The following is a 15,594-nucleotide window of genomic DNA, read 5'->3' as shown; positions in this document are numbered from 1 at the left end:
CTTGGGCTCAATCTTAAAGTGTACGAGCCTCTGGCAAATTCCCCGAATCCGAGGTTTTCGCGGATATTCGTGACGACCCAGCTATCCTAGACTCGAACCAGTCCCGCTCGCGGAAGGCGGAAGGCAGACGAAAGGCAGGCGGAGGCGGCGAAAGCCACCTACGGTGTCCGGGCCCGGAAGCCGAAGATAGTTGGAAGTAAAAGCGGGCAAGTATCAGCTTGCTTTGACCTCGGCTTCCGCGGAGCGGGGACTGGCTCGAGTCTACAGCTATCCACTCCGGCGCGCGATGGCGATGCATGAAAATTAGACGTCGTCTATGTGCATCCGCGAGCATGCCTCTTGAGCGCCCTACAGAGGTTAGGATAGATATTATCCAAAAGAAATTCGAGTTTGCCATATCTTCATAGTTCACTTGCGATTTGCTTGCGATGGTCCCAAACAATTGTCGCTGGTTGATCAAGTACACCAGGTACCATATACGTACAGGAAATTCACTCGCACAATACAAGTCTAATGGCTCGCCGTGCCCTGAGGCCAACATTTCATGCCGGAATATCATGTCCCAGTATGGTCGTGCGGCATGTTGGGTCCGACATGTTGACCCGACATGTTTACCCGACATATTTACCCGACATGTTTACCCGACATATTACTCTGACATATTGTGCTGGACTGTTTCCCGTCTTGGTCTTGTACTCAGAGGTCCAAGCTAGCATACATAACACTCGTTTGTTTCAATACGGTCATGGACACAGCAAAGCAATCTACAAAGATCGCGAAGTACATAGTAGGACAACGAGAAAATATGTGGCAAAAGGACAGAGAAATCAAGAACCTATATAGCAGTATTTTCCGAGAGCCCAACGAGGTGGTACATGTTCTTCGCAATGTGCTAACCGTCCCCAATGCCAAAAGTAGCAGCGATGGCGTTGGGGACCGCGACAGGAGCGGCGCTGGTAGATGCCGTAGCCTCTGCATGTTGGTCGTCGATGGGCAGCCGGTGGTGATGGGAGAACACCTGAGAGTAAAAGAGCTGGTCAGTGAGCAAGCTTTCAGGAAGACGGACTCTCACCCTGACGTCCTTCTCGAGAGAGTAGTAGCCCCACCACAATCGTATAGCTGCGACACTGAAAGGTATGGTGGGCAGCATCCGCGCGATAGGGTTCCGACGCTGTCCCCATACGGCGCCCTCCAGCTCGTGCTTCCTCTCGTCAAGTTTCGCTAGGCTACGAGAAGAGGCTATGTGATCAACATTTGGGATGTATAGCACGACCTACCTCTCGTGAAGTTCGACAAGGGTGGGCACGTCGAGGGTGGACGGACGATTGGAGGGTATCGAGCATTCCTCGGGGACGTTGGAGAGACGAGCGTGTGTCATTGTCTGTCCGTGGCCGCAGATCTTGAGCAGGTTGGGCGGGGACAATAGATATAGGACCATGGCAAAGATGGACACGACCGCGAGAGCGATTGATGTATATGCGACCCAGGGACTCACGCCCTGCATATCTACTTCCTGCACGATATGATTAGATGCGTTGGGACGCTATAGAAAGGGTCTCTCACCACGGAGGGCATGGTGGTAGTGTGCAGGAGGGGCGGTCGTGCCGACACCTTTTATATGAGTGCGGACCGGTCGAGGAAGGTTAATAGGCCCCTATCTAATCACTTCCATAAGAGGAGCGATTGCTAGGCAGTGAGCGATTGCGGTCGTACTATGTGCCAGGGCGGCACGTTGACATTCAGCGAAGTGCATGAGGCTGGGGTAGAGAAGATCAACAGACTGACGTGCGGAAAGTGACACCATGACCCATGTAGAGCATCCCCAGGTAGAATGGTTAGGTTTTCTCGAGGCCAACGCGTCAACGGAGACGCGGGGAAAGCAGTATCGATGAACTGTCGTTCAAGTTCAGGCGACGGAATTCAGCAGTGATTGCGTGGAAGAAAGCAGACGGACGTTGGGAGTAAAGTGAGGCGCTCTGGGCTGCCCAATAGGGCAGCGAAAGTTGAGTTGAGGCTATCAAGGCGAAGTCAAGGCGCATTGGATGTGATTGAGGATTGGCAAGTTGCGTCCCGCCTTGAAGTTTGCATACAAAAAGAGCGGCACCTTTTCGCTTTGGCAAAGACGCTGAGCCGCCCAATTTATTGGTTCACTACCAGAGATAATCATGAGCCACCGGGTTCTGTCAGAGCAGCAAGCAAGGGCTGCGGTACGATATGGTTGGTGCCAAGGTTGTTACGGCATACTCCGCGACCTGTGTGCAGCTGTGGGTCCTCCGCGTCACCGGCGCCGGAGGCCGGTTCGCGTGGCGTGCGGCGTCGCGATCTGGGACTTGGGCGTGAGGGCGCCCAGCAGCTCACCACCTTCCGTCACGTCCTCACTCGGCGCGGGCGTCGTCAGGCGATACTGATGGATGTACATGCATTTGCGTCCCTAGCTCAGGTCCGAATTCTCCTCGTCCCCGTCGGCAACATCACGCCCCAGGCATTCGAGTCGTACGCGGCCGAGATCAGAAGCTTTGAACAGATACGCTTGGGCGACATCTCCGCCGACAGCAAGGATGAGCGAGGTGCGTGAGGGACCTGTGTAGCTGGCGTCTGTGCTGAGTAGATTGCAGCACGCTTTATGCCCAATCCGCTGTCGACCGGCCATCTTCACCTGAGCTTCCCGACGCACCCACCTCCCTCGTCACATACGCCCTTGTCCCTCCTCCGCCCCTCCCACTTCCCTCTTGCAGTCATTGGCATTGCAACATGCTCGCGCACGGACACACTCGGCAGCATACGCGCCAGGTTCAATGCAGCCCTCCTCGACATCTTCCCTGCTGGCGACATGTACCCACTAGCACGAAGTTGCTTCGTCTTCGAGGAGAGCGACACGAACACGAACCTGGATCATGGGGACGACATCTCACTGGTCGTCATTCCCAGCATGTTGGGGAACAAGAAGCTCTACATCGGCACCAAATTGGCTGATCTATGCTCGCATATCCTGGGGGAGTTCGGCACGCTGGTGAGTTAACCTACCTACGAGCGCGATCTCGTGTCTTACGCACATAGGTGCAAACTCTAGAGAGCCCACAGGGTAACGAGTACCTCAACGCTTCCCTCATGCCCGTCCTCCCGCCGTTGTCGGAGATACCTGCTTCCCTCGACAAGGGAATGCCCGACCTGCCGATGAGGGACTCCCTTCCTCCATTACCTACGCATAACAGCCAGCCAGACGTCTCAAGATCGTTCACGCTGAGCCCTGCACCCAACATGAAGCGCACGAGTTCCATACCCAGCCGACAATCCACTTTAGGCCTCCCCGCCCAATCAAAGAAGCGGAGTAGTGGGATTGGCGTAGCTTCATCACCTGGGCGACTCTTCAAGGTCTTCGGCGACTTCTTTCTGCTTGCTGGGCGAACAGCAGACGCGGATATCTGGTACGTTGATGCGTCATCATACGGTCGAACCTCTGTCTGATGATGCGAAGGTACAATGAGGCTTTGCAAGTCTTTAAAACGTCACCGGATCCACCATGGCAAGCTTCAGCTCTAGAGGGTTTGGCGACAATTGCAGTCGTCGACGCATGGTCTGCCGGACAGGGCCTTGTAAGTACTCGTCGTTCCCTTCCATCGTGGGTATACTCACTTTGACCAGCAAACCTCCATGCACACGACCTCCACGAAGGTGCCTTGGGCCGACACCGCCGACAAACTCTCCCAAGCCATCGCCCTGTACAACAAACCTCTCACTTTCGACGCCGACGAATACCTCCCCCTCCTTTCCTACCTCTACACCCGCGCCGTCCTCCGCCACACCTCCCTCCTCTTCTCCCTCTGGTCCGCCAAGGGCTGGGGCCCGCTTGCCTTCAGCGCGATGCTACACCCCGGGCCCGCGCCTTACATTCCCCCAACCCTCGCACATGCGGACGCGGCGTCCGTGCAGCACCTCGAGCGGCTGAGCTTGCTATCGGGCATCTCCCGTGCTACTATCTCCTCGACCCTCGCGCAAGTGCACGGCCCGTGGCTGTTGCACCTCGGCGCGCGCGAGCGCATCGCGGTGCTTGAGACGACGGCAAGCATATACGGCTCGATCGGCTACAAGCGCAAGCAGGCGTACATCCTACGCGAGGTCCTCGGCTGCATCCTTGACCTGCTCGTCTGCGGGCGCGAAGAAGATGCCGCTCCCGCGATGAACGGTCTGCACTCCGCACTCCCCTCCATCGACAACAACGGCGACGGCGCGGGGTTCCGGAAGTCGAGCCGCGGCGACGTAGGCGTGCGCCAGAGCGAGAGCGCGGAGGGGAATGCGGGAATCTTGCGCGTGCTGAAGCATGTGTGCAGGGTTTTTGGGATTGATCTGGAGGCGGTGAAGATACTGGAGGGCGCGGATCCAAGGGCGTCGCAGGTGCCGCAGAAGGGGGCGGCGCCGACAATTGGGGAAATCGACCAGGATGCGCTGTCGTCGTATCAGGAGCCGTATGGGTGGCCGGAGCTGCAAGTGGGCGTGCTGAGGGAAGCAGTGGCGGTGGCGAAGGCCTTGCCAGGTGCGCATTGTCTTCACCTTGAGAGTGATTCGTGAAGTTGATGAGAGTATTGCCAGATTATCCTGCCGTGGCGCAGTTCTCATTGTCCTGCCTGAAGACGCTACAGAATATCTTGGACCCAGGCGACCAGTATTATCTCTACAATACCAGCGCAAGCGCACTCGTCACCGCGCAGCGAAGAGGAGAGCACAAAGTCGTGGAATACTGGTCTGGTCGACCAGCGCTCAGCATCACTCCCGTACAGTGCGTACTCGTCTCAGATGTTGGACGAGATTGCTTACCTTGATGCGCAGACTACCGCTCATGAAGATGCCTTTAGAGAAGCCGATCTCAGCTCTGCAATTGCGAGCATCGGATGTTGCACCTATCCTTACCGGCGCGACCGACCCCTTCTTGTACAACCCGAGGCGGGCGACGGCGCAAGGCAGAACATTGATCGTGCAACATGAAGCGGTCGAGTTCATCTTGATATTGCATAATCCTTTCGTCTTTGACTTGGAATTACAATCCGTCTCCCTCAGGTGAGCATTAGAACTTAGCGTATGAGCATCTTTGCTAAGATGATCCTCTCGCAGCACATCCGGCGTCCCCTTCATCTCCCAATCTTCTCGCGCAGTCATCCCCGCCAGCTCCTACCACCGCCTCGTCCTCTCCGGCAAAGCCGCCGAGCCCGGCATGCTCACCGTCCGCGGCTGCATCGTCCAAGCACCGGGTGGGGCGCCCTGCGAGTTCGTCATCCCCGTACCCTCCGAGGAATCAGAGGAGCGCATATCGCGGAAGAAGAGCGCGCTGACCTGCGAGAGCGGACGAGCGAAGCATCCGGGGCTGGGCAGCCAGCCGTGGGCGCGACCGCCGATACGAACGCGAGCGGAAACGAAGAGCGCGCGGAATAGCTCACCTGTGCAGTTGTTGGAGTTTAAGGTGGTGCCAGAGTTGCCGTTGATGAGGATACGAAGAACGTCGGTTATGCATGGGGCGTTGATGCTTTACGAGGGCGAGAGGTGAGGATCGTTTGCCTGAACTGACGTCTGTCTCTAACTAAGGAGCATTCGATTCAGATCCGTCATCCGCCTAACATTAGAAAACGTCTCCCACCTCCCCGTCGACTTCATCCGCCTCGCCTTCGACGACTCGACCATCGCACCCGCCCAGCAAGCCCTCTCCGAAGGCGAGCTCTCCGTCTTCGACACCTACGAGACCGAGTACGACCTCCTCCACCGCCCACTCTTCTCCTGGAACAAAGACGACGCGCAAAACGTCGCGCCCGGGCAGAAGACCACGCTCAACATCATCTCCTACGGCAAAGTCGGCTGGTGAGCGACGCGTCCCTTCATCTTTGCACCCTTGTCGAACCGGCCTGACGTGTCTAGCTCAGCACGGAAGGGACCATACATATCTCGTATGCGTATGTGTTTCGGGAAAAGAAGGATGGAGTCAGTGAAGGAGAGGACGGGGACGGGGAGGACGCGGAGGGACACGTGCCCACACCGGACGTCTTCCACACGCGGCAACTGTCGTATCCGGTGCTGGTGACCGTGTACCAGATGCTGCAGGTGTCGGCGATGGACGTGCTGCCGTTTCCGGCGTATGTGCCACCTCCCGGTGCATCCGGGAGACAAGCGCGGGCGAATGTGGCCATCGACAATGAGAGCGGCGATGGGTGGTGCTTGTTCTCGGTCGAGGTACGGAATTCGTACGGGCAGCCGTTCGAGGTGTACTTTGATCGGGTGCAGGAGGGTAAGTGTAGTAATGGATTGTGATTTGCGGAAGGACGCTAACTGGCGCTTCAGGTGCGCCGACTGCGACATCGTCGGTGACGATCTCCCCAGGGTCAACATCGAGGTGAGTATAGTTCATTGAGTGTCAAGTAGGATGATTGACTGTTCTTCAGGATCGTACTTCCTATAAAGCGGCTACTGCTCCCGGCCGACCTGCTCTCACAGCCGATACCCACGCTGTCGGATCGTCAATTCGTCGTCAGCAAGGAGAAACTCCCCGCAGAGCAAGACCGATTGCAACGCGAGTTGTTTTGGTATCGGGAAGAGCTCTTCAAGTGCATATGCGGCCGATGGCGAGAGGTGGGTAACCTTTGCATCGTCGCCGTCCCTCGCGTATTGACGCGTTCTTGCAGTCTGGCGGTACGCGCGATGGCGAGCTATCGTTAAGGCAGCAACGACTGACGATGTCTGCGCTGGACGTACTGCGGCTGGAGGAGACGGATATCGACTTGTCCCTCTACACGCACGACGACGATGGCGAGGAGCATGCCGTGCCAAAACGAGCAGGGATCTTCTACCCGCCCGCGAACGAGTTCGTGAACTTGCGATGCAGAGTGCGGAATCTGACTGGTAAGCTACACTCCTTGCACTGCTCTGTCGTGTCCTTATGTGCTTCGCAGGCAAGCCAATCTCGTGCACACTCGACTTGGGATTGCCACCAACCGAGGACTTCATCCACGATGGGGTGACCAATGGCATCCCAATCGGCGAACTAGCACCAGGAGAGGATGGGGAGGTCGACGTCGGGGTGTGCTTCTTGGCCCACGGACGATTCGAGATCACTGCGCAGGCGAAGGTCTTCGCAGGGGACGATAACCGTCCAAGTATGAAGCGGTTGACGGCTCTGGTAAAAGGGAGTTGATTTTGTTGTGTCCTGACCATTATGACTTTGAGCAGCAATGCATGTTTTGGCTCGAGTGACGCGATATGCTCCGCGAGCGCGATGTTGCAGAGACGCTGTTCTGTATATACCTATGTAGTGACGCCGGCGGTACATTATCGAGATACTTGTACAGTTGTCCACAGTGCAACGGCGCCTAGTCTTGGGCATTTCGGCGTACCACTAACTTTGTCGCGGCGTGCAGGGGAAGGCGATATAGCGAGGTATGAGCCTCGTCAATCACGTTAGTCGAACTCCGAATCCTCCTGCTTAAATGCTGCTGAGTACGCGAGGATCGTTCCGTATACAAGTCTGCGGGAAGAGCGGTTAGCGGGGATGCCGGGTAGAGATAGGGCAGGTAACGCACCCTCCGCCGATGATCGACATGACACAGGCTGCTGGGTAGATGACCTCTGAGTGGGTGAGGACGATAGGGAGCGCGAAGCCGGTGACAACGAATATGGAGGTGATGAAGCGTCCGAGGTCTACGGGGCCCCCGCCGCCCTCATACGAGCCGCCGAATTCATCCTGTCCGCAGTGCGAGAAGAGCGCGTTCGGGAGAGGGGCAAGGACGAAGGTCAATGCTAATATCGATCTCAGAAGTAGCTTCGAGGCAAGTGCACACTACGCACCGACGAGAAGGGGGAGCCAATTCGCCCACAGCGCACAGGAGAGGATGATGAGTAGGAAGCCGACCGCGAGCACGAAGGAAAGCAGGATAACAGCTACAAAGATGGGGATCAGTCTCCGTTGCGTTGAGGCTTGACGACACGCACTCTTGAGTCCTGCGGCCATGACTATGTACGACTGGAACGAAGGCGACGACGACGACCGTGATGGCGCAGGCCAAGCGCAGACGCGGAGGCGGTCCGGCCTGCGGCATTTGCCGGGCCCTCTTCAACCATCCAGTTGATGGCTTTCGAGTCCGACCTTGCCTCCTGCTCCCATGGTCGCTCTGGCGCGTATCGCGCACTATGCGGACTATGTGCATGCTCAATAAATGGTACCAATCTTCTCTCATGATGACGCTGCATAGGACAACCTTGGCAAATCTGTCAGACGGTTCAAGCTCCAGCTTGACAGCCTGTCTGCTTTCTGCATCGGCCTTCCCCATTCCGCAGATGTCACGGCATCAATCCATATGCATTGTAGTACTTGAGGCTCGTCTAGCTCAATGGTGAGCCATACAGCTGGTACGATCCCCACCACTCTGTTATACTGAGCCGTTCGATGACGATGGCAGGCACACACTAACTCCTTCAGCCCTCGCCTGGTACAAGGATCTTGAGAAACGGACAGACATCGCCAAATTGGGCATTACAAGAATCGCTGGTCAGGGCATCCTCCATGCTCCGATACACTTCGCCTTTCTTCTGCGCTTGACAGCATTGCCCCGATCCTCGCAAGTCCCGGCCGCTAGCGCGCGAGGCCCACAACAGTGCGAGGGTATAAAGGAGGGGACGCTCAGGACGCTGGCTACCTACCCTCCCCTCCTTGCCATCCTCTTATCCTCATGGCGATTCTCGAGCTCTTCGCCACCTCTGGCTTCGACGAAGCCGCAAATCTTGAAGCTGCCAAAGACGCCCTCAACGGCATCGGCGAGCGTCTTGCACTGTGAGTTTCCCAAGTGAATTCTCTGTATTCTCCGCTCGGCGTTAATCCCATTCTCGTTCACAGAGTGTACGCAGGTGAACAAATTGAGAATCCCGCTTACGTGCATTGGGCCCTGCGTGAGTCGCGCGACGCCGTAGTTCTGCGCGACCTTGCTAACCACTTCCGCCACCACCTCGCATCTCCCAGAATGGACCTCCCTCGCCGGCCGCGACTCCTCCGTCCAAGATGGGACCTACAAGCGCCTCCTCAACGCCGCGGGATCCACTCTGCTCCGTGACCCCGTCGTCGTCACCCTAAAGGCGAACCAGCGCGACACGCTCGCTAGCATCCTACGTACTCCTGTGCCTGAGTTCGCGGCCACCAGAATGAAGAGCGTGGCCGAGCGCGCGGAGGCGCGGCAGACACTTGACGAACTGCTCGCTGGGGCACACGAGCGCGCGACGCAGGGCGAGCTAGCGTTGACGGCGGTCGATGACGAGGATGTCATCGTCTATGTGGTCGGTTGGAATTCGCTGGACGTGCGTGCACGAACCTTTCCAGCCGCGTCGAGGTGCGGTCGTTGCTGACTTGCTCATTTCCCTACCATCCAGGATTACAAGGCGGAACGAGTGAAGCCATCGCAGAAAGCCAAGGCTGAAGAGGCGTTGACGCGGATGGAGGTGCTTTATGTGTCCCATTGCTCGAAAAAGATGATTTGAGACGATACAAGTTGCATCGTTAGCCAGGATACAAGTCGCATTGCTGGCCAGCTAGGTCCCTGTTGTGGCCCGAGCGCGAGTGGTACGCATGCTTCGCACCCGACCTGAATGCAGGGGAGCAGGCGTGACTGTCAATGTTTTACTGTAAATACAACATACAATAAATGGGCGAGCATCTTCGGAGTCCGAAAGGGGAAATGTGTGAACACGAGCTTTCGCTTTAGGCGACGAGCCGGTCACGGATATATCTCGTGTATTGACGATGAGAACCGAATATGCTATAGCGCGCACACCTCCCATCCGATTGGAAAGCGGCCACCGATCGGCCAACTGGTTCGAGTATGCCAATGAGAGTAGCGCTAGTCATCAGCCGTAAATACGAGGCCTAGTTGTGTACTGAGTACGAAGGGAAGTGGCTAAAACCAATCACGCTTTATGTCGAAGTGCGGGACTGACTCCGCCAGTCGTTCCTCTACCCATTCATCGAGACCGTATCCAATGGACATCTCGCCTAACGAGAATCGATGTAGGGGTCGCCCTGCGTCCCGACGCATCTCGACCATATCCAGCAGCGTCTCGCCTGTACATTGGATCAAGCCCTGCACGCTGAGCGACTCCAGACGAGGGAGCAGGCGGGGAAGACCTGCTGAGTCTCGTTGCGCGAGCAATGCGAATAATTCCTGCGTGGCCGGTTGCAGTCTCGCCATTCGTAGGTCCAGAGTTGCTAGTTCCCGCAGCGCATCGGACTCGAGCCAGCCGTCCCTTGTGTCCTCCAGACCGTCGAGATAGAGTCGCCGTAGGGAACAGGATGACCGGTCCAGCAGCGCGCAGATCTGGCCGCTTGGGCGCGGGTTGAAGACCCTCCAATAAATTTGTAGCTCCTGCAGAGCGGGCGCTGTGACCCGCTCCAGGACCGCGATATCATCGTCGCACACTATACTCACTCGGAAGGTGTGCAGGTGGGGCAGTACGACGGGCACGTCCAGTGGTTCCAACGGGAGCTGCGAATCCCGGCTGAGCATATCCCACACCTTCAGAGCGGGGCAATTATGCACAAGGGAGAGCGCTTTGTCGGTGGTCATCTCCGCGGTCAGTTCCTCTATCTGACCCCATGGAAGGCGTGGCGATTCGAACCCTTCGTCGATGTCGATGAGGACCACGGAGCGCAGTGCTGGCAGCTCAGCGAGGATGTACCCCGGGTCTCCTCTGCCTAGGTTCCAGGTCCACGATGTGATCTTGGATAAGCACATCAACGATCGACCCTTCAACCACTTCATAACGTCTGGGCAATTGTCGTCCTCATTCGGGATGATCATGTCGGTCCAGCGATGAGAGTGAGGCAACAGTCGCTGAAGTGCGCCATCCATCGGAAGAGTATTACTCGGAGCGAAATATTGCACCGTATGGTGGCGTAAGGGTAAGTTACCGGAGTTCGCAAGGAATAGGTCGAGTCTATTGAGAAGATGCGGCGGCAAGTTGAGGCTAGTCAACGAGCTGGATTCAGGGATCGTGAAGTCCGCCCATATGCCAGGTGTTTCATGCATGACATCTATAGGAAGAAGTCAGCGACAACGGCACCGTATTGTGCTATTACCGTACGCACCTCTCCAGATCTTGCACACAGAGCTCAGCACCAGTGGGGGGCACGATCGCTTCGTGATGTCGATAGCTGAGCCATCCCCGCAGCATATCTTGAAGATTTCGGAAAGGACTTCAACTGGCAGACGCCTTATGGGTGCAAGGTAGGCGGCCTGACACTGGCGTATCTCCTCCCACCGGTCTGCCTCCTCTTTCATGTACTCCAGCCTATTCCACAAGATCCCGATTTCGTGCCAGAGGTCTTGAATATTGTTTTTCGTCACCGCCATAGCTTCCTTGACGACCTGTGCCTCTGCCACTGAGAGGACGCGTCCGGAGCGCAGTATATTATTCTTCGGACCTGGGGTAAGGACCTCGAAGTCCGCGCACAGGGAGTGCTCGCAGCAGTCGCAGAGGGAGACCTCGAAAGGCTCATGCACGAAAAGTTCCCCTGACATGGTGCGCCTCGTCCCGCAGGGGAAGCCGTGTCCGATTCTGAGTATCCAGGGTCAAGGTCGCGCGACGCGTTCGATCGCGTCGTTGACGCATCGGCATTTGCCGAACCAGAACAGGACAGCACAATTGCCGAAAGATCAAGCTGAAGTCCTCTCGTAAATTAGTTTCTGTAGCACTGGTTCGAATTGCTGGTGTGTCTAGCACGCACAGATAGGACCTACTGCGAGGAAACACATTTCACGACAAAAACAGATGTCATCTGCATTATGCCTTCGGCGTCCTATCGGCAGTCATTTGCCCTGGCTCGTACGCCAGCGTGCGGTCGCCACGATCAGGCGCTCCACCATGTACCTGTCCTTCAGCAGCTCCTCGCTGTCTGCGACGGCCACCCACAGCGACTCGGGCACCGACTCCAGGATCGTATAGTTGAAGTCTTCATCGCTTAGCTCGCGGCCTTCCAGCCGGCACACCTCCTGCCAGAGCAAGCGTAGTTTGCCCAGGTGCTCCTCTATGTAATCACCCTCCCTCCAACGTGCATGGTGAAGCCTTCGACGGGCCTGGACGCGCGCGAAGACGCCCTTGGGCTCATAGAGGTCAGACAGTCGTGTCCACGCCTCCTTCGCTGTTCTAGCACTGGCTATGTCAGGCCTGACGGCTTTCGTGACGCGCTCGTGGAGGATGAGCAGTGCAATCTCGTCGAACCGGCGCCATTGTTCTCGGTACTCCGTGCTGACCTCAGGAGGACAGTCCAGGGTGATGAATTGATCGAGACCGAAGAACCCGAGCGCATCCTTCGTTCGAATTTTCCAAATCGCCCAATTATCCGCACCTTGCAAAGGGGACTTTTTGTAGACTGGATCATCGTCAAACTCGCTGATTATTGACGAAGGCGTGTCTGGCGGAAGCTCAGGTGCGTTGATCATATTGTGAGCGGGATAGTCGTGATTTGTCTGCGAAGGAGGCGGTGAGGAGGCGTTAACGCACGCTAGACTCCACTTTTGACTGAACTCACCTGCTGTCAGGCAGATCCAATCTTCTTCCGAAGACCTTTGCGCTTAGCGGCAGATGACAGGTCGGGTTCGTTACAGAGTTGGTGAACAGCTGCGAGGTATCTGAGTCGGGGTTGGTGGTCGAAGACGAGCCGGCTGATGGCTGGGAATCCAGCCGTACACCGCATGCAAGCAACGTGCAAACTGCATGCTGAAGTCGAACTTGCCTTGCGGGGATTGCCGAAGGATATTAAGACGGGATCACGCGTTGAACCTCCGCCCAAAGCCAGCAGAAGCACCTCTATCATGACCTGGATAACCTATACTTGTACATAAAGCTTTTGCTCTGCTGGACAGTCGATCAGATCCCAACTTCACGAATTGTACATCATTGTGATCACCTTACATCTCATACACAAGTTCTCGCAAGCGGTTCAGTCGTCGTCCTGTCCTTTATGGACCTCCACCCCGCGCGCCGCTTCCATCAGGTCCTTCACTTTCCGCCACTCCATCTGAATAATCTGCCGCTGATCCAGCCATTCGCAGATTGCGTCGGCGTCGGTCGGATCCTGTACATCGACGGTCAGTCAGCATGGCCAGCGTATAATTGGGTATGGTCATACCTTGGGCGGCTTCTTTCCACCCTCGAAAGCGACCTTCACATAGCCCTTCTTGTCACGCTTCGCAAGTCGCAGGTCGTCGACCTCAAGCCGGACGGTCTCAAACAAGGCCCACTATACGAGTCGTCAGATTGTCGTCGGCAACTTGTCACGGCACCCGCCGACTTACCTCCCAGTGCATCAACTCATGGAACACGCGCGTCCGCCTGGCGCAGAACTTGCCGAGGTGGAACTCCCTCTTAAGCTTGGCGAGGGCGCTGGGGGAGTCCGGGTCGTCGGGATCGTCGTCATCAGAGTCGGAGGAACCGTCTTCACTCTTGATAGCGACGCTGCTGTAGTCGCGCTAAAAGATAGGTATCAGCTTTGGGTGGAGAAAGACCGCCAGGCTTATTGGGACATCGCAACTACGAAGGAGAATTGCACCTACCTGGAAGCCCAGCGGGTCATACGGGTAGCCGACTAGTCGACCGATGCGCGTCGACATTCGGGTACTGATGTGGCAGGCGTCGCAGTCCGGGACGGCGTCTGGAATATGTGAATGAGTACTAAAGTACACGGACGAGGGATAGAGAGTAACGTACACTCCATTTGCACGAGCTCGAACTCGGGAAAGATCTCGAGCGCTTTCTTGAAGTCGGCTCGCCACAGCGACCCAGCGACAAGGGAGTCACGCAGGCCAATGAGCTTGCGCCTGAACATCTTGAGTGGCACAGCGAAGTACTCCTCGTCTGGGGAACAGAGTTAGAGGTAGTGTTGTCGAGAGACAGGAGACACTGACTCTTCAGCGCATGCTCCATGAAGTCATGACGCTCATCTGGTGGCTGCACAGCGATATGACAGAAGAACTGAAATATCTTCTTGAACTGGTGCGCCAGGTCCTGGAAGGTGTCCAGGCTGAAGGCAGCGGGCAGTTGCACTGGCGCAGCGCCGTCATCTTCGACGATGAAGCTCGCGCCGCTCTCGCTCGCCTCAGACTCATCGTCACATCCGAAGAGGGAGTCGCCCGAAGGCTTCGAGCCACGGAAGGTTCGCGGCTTCGGGCTCTCTTCTCCCTCTTCCTCCTCCTCTTCCTCAGAGGATGACAGCTCCGGCTTGCCCTGCTTTCGGCCTGACAAAGAAACGTCAAAGAGACACACAACGACTGCCCAACAGACACGGCGCACGTTTGAGTCGCTCAAGGTTCTTCTGGAAAGCGCTTTTCTTGCCACGCTCGCGGAAGCGGGAGTCAATGATGCCTTTGATAGAGAAAAGAATGCTAGGTACAACAGTTCTTTCGCTGTGATATATACCAGGGACTCACGCTCTTCCTCGACTTCATCCAGAAGGCTGTCGGAATCGGTATCCTTGGTGGGAGGTCGTTCTCCCTTGACGAAGCGACTCTTCCGGACGGGAGGCTCATCTTCGTCGCCGGACAATACCTCAGCGGGCTGTTTCGCCTTGCCCTTGCCCTTCCCTTTGGCCTTGCGGGGTGGGGGTGGTTTGGGTGCTTCGTCTTCAGAGGATGATATGGGAATGGGTTTCTTCTTAGACGACGCGGCCTTCGGCGCGCTCGTCCTGCCCTTCTTGGTCTTGTTCTTCTTCTTTGGAGCAGGGGAAGCGTCAGAGTCGCTGAGAGCAGCCGGAGCGCGTCGTCGCTTGCGCGGAGTGATCGGCTCGAGCACTTCCTCCTCGGAAGAGTCGCTGATTGAGACCTCCGCTGCTTTCCTCCTAGGCTCAAATTGAATGGCATCGGGGTCGGAGTCTGTGTCGGAGCCGAGAGCTTGAGCAGTACGCGCGCGTTTGGGTTGCGATGCGGTGGGGGTGGGTCGCGATGAGCCTTTGACCTTCTTTGCTTTGGAGTCGGCTCGAGGGGGAGAGGAGCTGACAATGCCGGTCAGAGTGGTCTGACGCATGTTCTTCGTAGTCTTCTTCTTGGGCGCCATGGTGGTGGGAGTCAAGAATGTCGAGAGCGATCCTGAGAAACGCGCGCTCGTCACGCCGCGCGCGGTGGTCACGGTGATCGCGCGCGCAGCTTGCCTCTCGCCACCATCACCATCGACCTCCAGCGCGTCTGTCGACGTGTCCTACGCTCCGCTCGACGTCGCAGCATAGACCATAGACATCGGTGCTCACGAATTCGGACAGTGACTTGCCAAGCGTCTTTGCGACGACATGACTTTCGAACCTCCCCATCGCCCACCGCGCATCATCACGCCCGGCTACAATGACTCCTTTGAGGACCTCCAGATCCACACGCCGACGGCCATTCGTAGTCCGACCAGCCCGCGACCTCCTCAAAGCCCAGAACCTCCGATTACGCCCACCTCAGCTGACAAGCCAGCCTTTCCATCTCTAGGATCCTTCAAGTCGACCGATAGGGCGCGAACTGAGTCGCGCAAGCTGCTCGCTCATGTGCTCAACCAGCTGCAATCCCGGAGCCTTCCCCCTTCAGTCTTCGAAGGCTTCAAGCA

The 15,594-nt window shown here is 56.9% G+C and overlaps 5 protein-coding genes across 5 annotated transcripts; 2 read left to right on the top strand and 3 right to left on the bottom strand.

Moving 5' to 3' along the window:
* Positions 1–722: 722 nt before the first annotated feature.
* Positions 723–1,651, bottom strand: SCHCODRAFT_02524062 (uncharacterized protein). The gene is made up of 4 exons (XM_003036090.2): positions 1,564–1,651; positions 1,278–1,513; positions 1,073–1,226; positions 723–1,018 (listed from the first exon to the last, which is right to left on the bottom strand). The coding sequence occupies exons 1-4, from the start codon at positions 1,573–1,575 to the stop codon at positions 893–895; spliced, it is 528 nt and encodes a 175-aa protein (XP_003036136.1). The 5' UTR covers positions 1,576–1,651; the 3' UTR covers positions 723–892.
* Positions 1,652–2,343: 692 nt separating this feature from the next.
* Positions 2,344–7,613, top strand: SCHCODRAFT_02560684 (uncharacterized protein). Its single transcript, XM_003035290.2, has 14 exons — positions 2,344–2,567; positions 2,616–3,010; positions 3,058–3,425; positions 3,476–3,593; positions 3,643–4,531; positions 4,588–4,774; positions 4,825–5,052; positions 5,107–5,532; positions 5,590–5,844; positions 5,907–6,268; positions 6,322–6,373; positions 6,423–6,609; positions 6,663–6,879; positions 6,930–7,613. The coding sequence occupies exons 1-14, from the start codon at positions 2,408–2,410 to the stop codon at positions 7,169–7,171; spliced, it is 4,086 nt and encodes a 1,361-aa protein (XP_003035336.2). The 5' UTR covers positions 2,344–2,407; the 3' UTR covers positions 7,172–7,613.
* Positions 7,366–8,119, bottom strand: SCHCODRAFT_02012162 (vacuolar protein sorting 55). Its single transcript, XM_003036091.2, has 4 exons — positions 7,966–8,119; positions 7,822–7,914; positions 7,557–7,773; positions 7,366–7,501 (listed from the first exon to the last, which is right to left on the bottom strand). Exons 1-4 carry the CDS (start codon positions 7,982–7,984, stop codon positions 7,435–7,437), a joined length of 396 nt encoding a protein of 131 aa, XP_003036137.1. The 5' UTR covers positions 7,985–8,119; the 3' UTR covers positions 7,366–7,434.
* Positions 8,120–8,230: 111 nt separating this feature from the next.
* On the top strand, positions 8,231–9,629 carry SCHCODRAFT_01187442 (uncharacterized protein; the record flags this gene model as incomplete). Its single annotated transcript, XM_003035291.3, has 6 exons — positions 8,231–8,382; positions 8,433–8,803; positions 8,867–8,919; positions 8,990–9,321; positions 9,394–9,462; positions 9,525–9,629. Exons 2-6 carry the CDS (start codon positions 8,703–8,705, stop codon positions 9,627–9,629), a joined length of 660 nt encoding a protein of 219 aa, XP_003035337.1. The 5' UTR covers positions 8,231–8,382; positions 8,433–8,702.
* Positions 9,630–9,917: 288 nt separating this feature from the next.
* SCHCODRAFT_02483637 (uncharacterized protein) lies at positions 9,918–15,066 on the bottom strand (the record flags this gene model as incomplete). Its single annotated transcript, XM_003036092.1, has 11 exons — positions 9,918–11,050; positions 11,105–11,574; positions 12,548–12,687; positions 12,986–13,093; positions 13,148–13,258; positions 13,314–13,487; positions 13,572–13,669; positions 13,726–13,872; positions 13,923–14,252; positions 14,308–14,379; positions 14,445–15,066. 11 exons carry the CDS (start codon positions 15,064–15,066, stop codon positions 9,918–9,920), a joined length of 3,405 nt encoding a protein of 1,134 aa, XP_003036138.1.
* Positions 15,067–15,594: the final 528 nt, after the last annotated feature.

This window comes from Schizophyllum commune (genome assembly GCF_000143185.2).
Source record: "Schizophyllum commune H4-8 unplaced genomic scaffold SCHCOscaffold_1, whole genome shotgun sequence".
NCBI classification, from domain to species: Eukaryota; Fungi; Basidiomycota; class Agaricomycetes; order Agaricales; family Schizophyllaceae; genus Schizophyllum; species Schizophyllum commune.
Note: the sequence above shows the minus strand (reverse complement) of the source record. Positions and strands in the feature narration are given on the sequence as shown.

Coding starts and splice junctions, on each gene's coding strand:
- SCHCODRAFT_02524062 (XM_003036090.2), bottom strand. Junction 1,227..1,277: donor CTTGTCGAACTTCACGAGAG/GTAGGTCGTGCT, acceptor CTCTTCTCGTAG/CCTAGCGAAACTTGACGAGA. Junction 1,019..1,072: donor CTCTCGAGAAGGACGTCAGG/GTGAGAGTCCGT, acceptor TTTTACTCTCAG/GTGTTCTCCCATCACCACCG.
- SCHCODRAFT_02560684 (XM_003035290.2), top strand. CDS start 2,408: ATGGATGTACATGCATTTGCGTCCCTAGCTCAGGTCCGAATTCTCCTC. Junction 5,533..5,589: donor ATGCTTTACGAGGGCGAGAG/GTGAGGATCGTT, acceptor CATTCGATTCAG/ATCCGTCATCCGCCTAACAT. Junction 5,845..5,906: donor TCCTACGGCAAAGTCGGCTG/GTGAGCGACGCG, acceptor TGTCTAGCTCAG/CACGGAAGGGACCATACATA.
- SCHCODRAFT_02012162 (XM_003036091.2), bottom strand. Junction 7,774..7,821: donor TTGGCTCCCCCTTCTCGTCG/GTGCGTAGTGTG, acceptor GATCGATATTAG/CATTGACCTTCGTCCTTGCC. Junction 7,502..7,556: donor ATGTCGATCATCGGCGGAGG/GTGCGTTACCTG, acceptor CTCTTCCCGCAG/ACTTGTATACGGAACGATCC.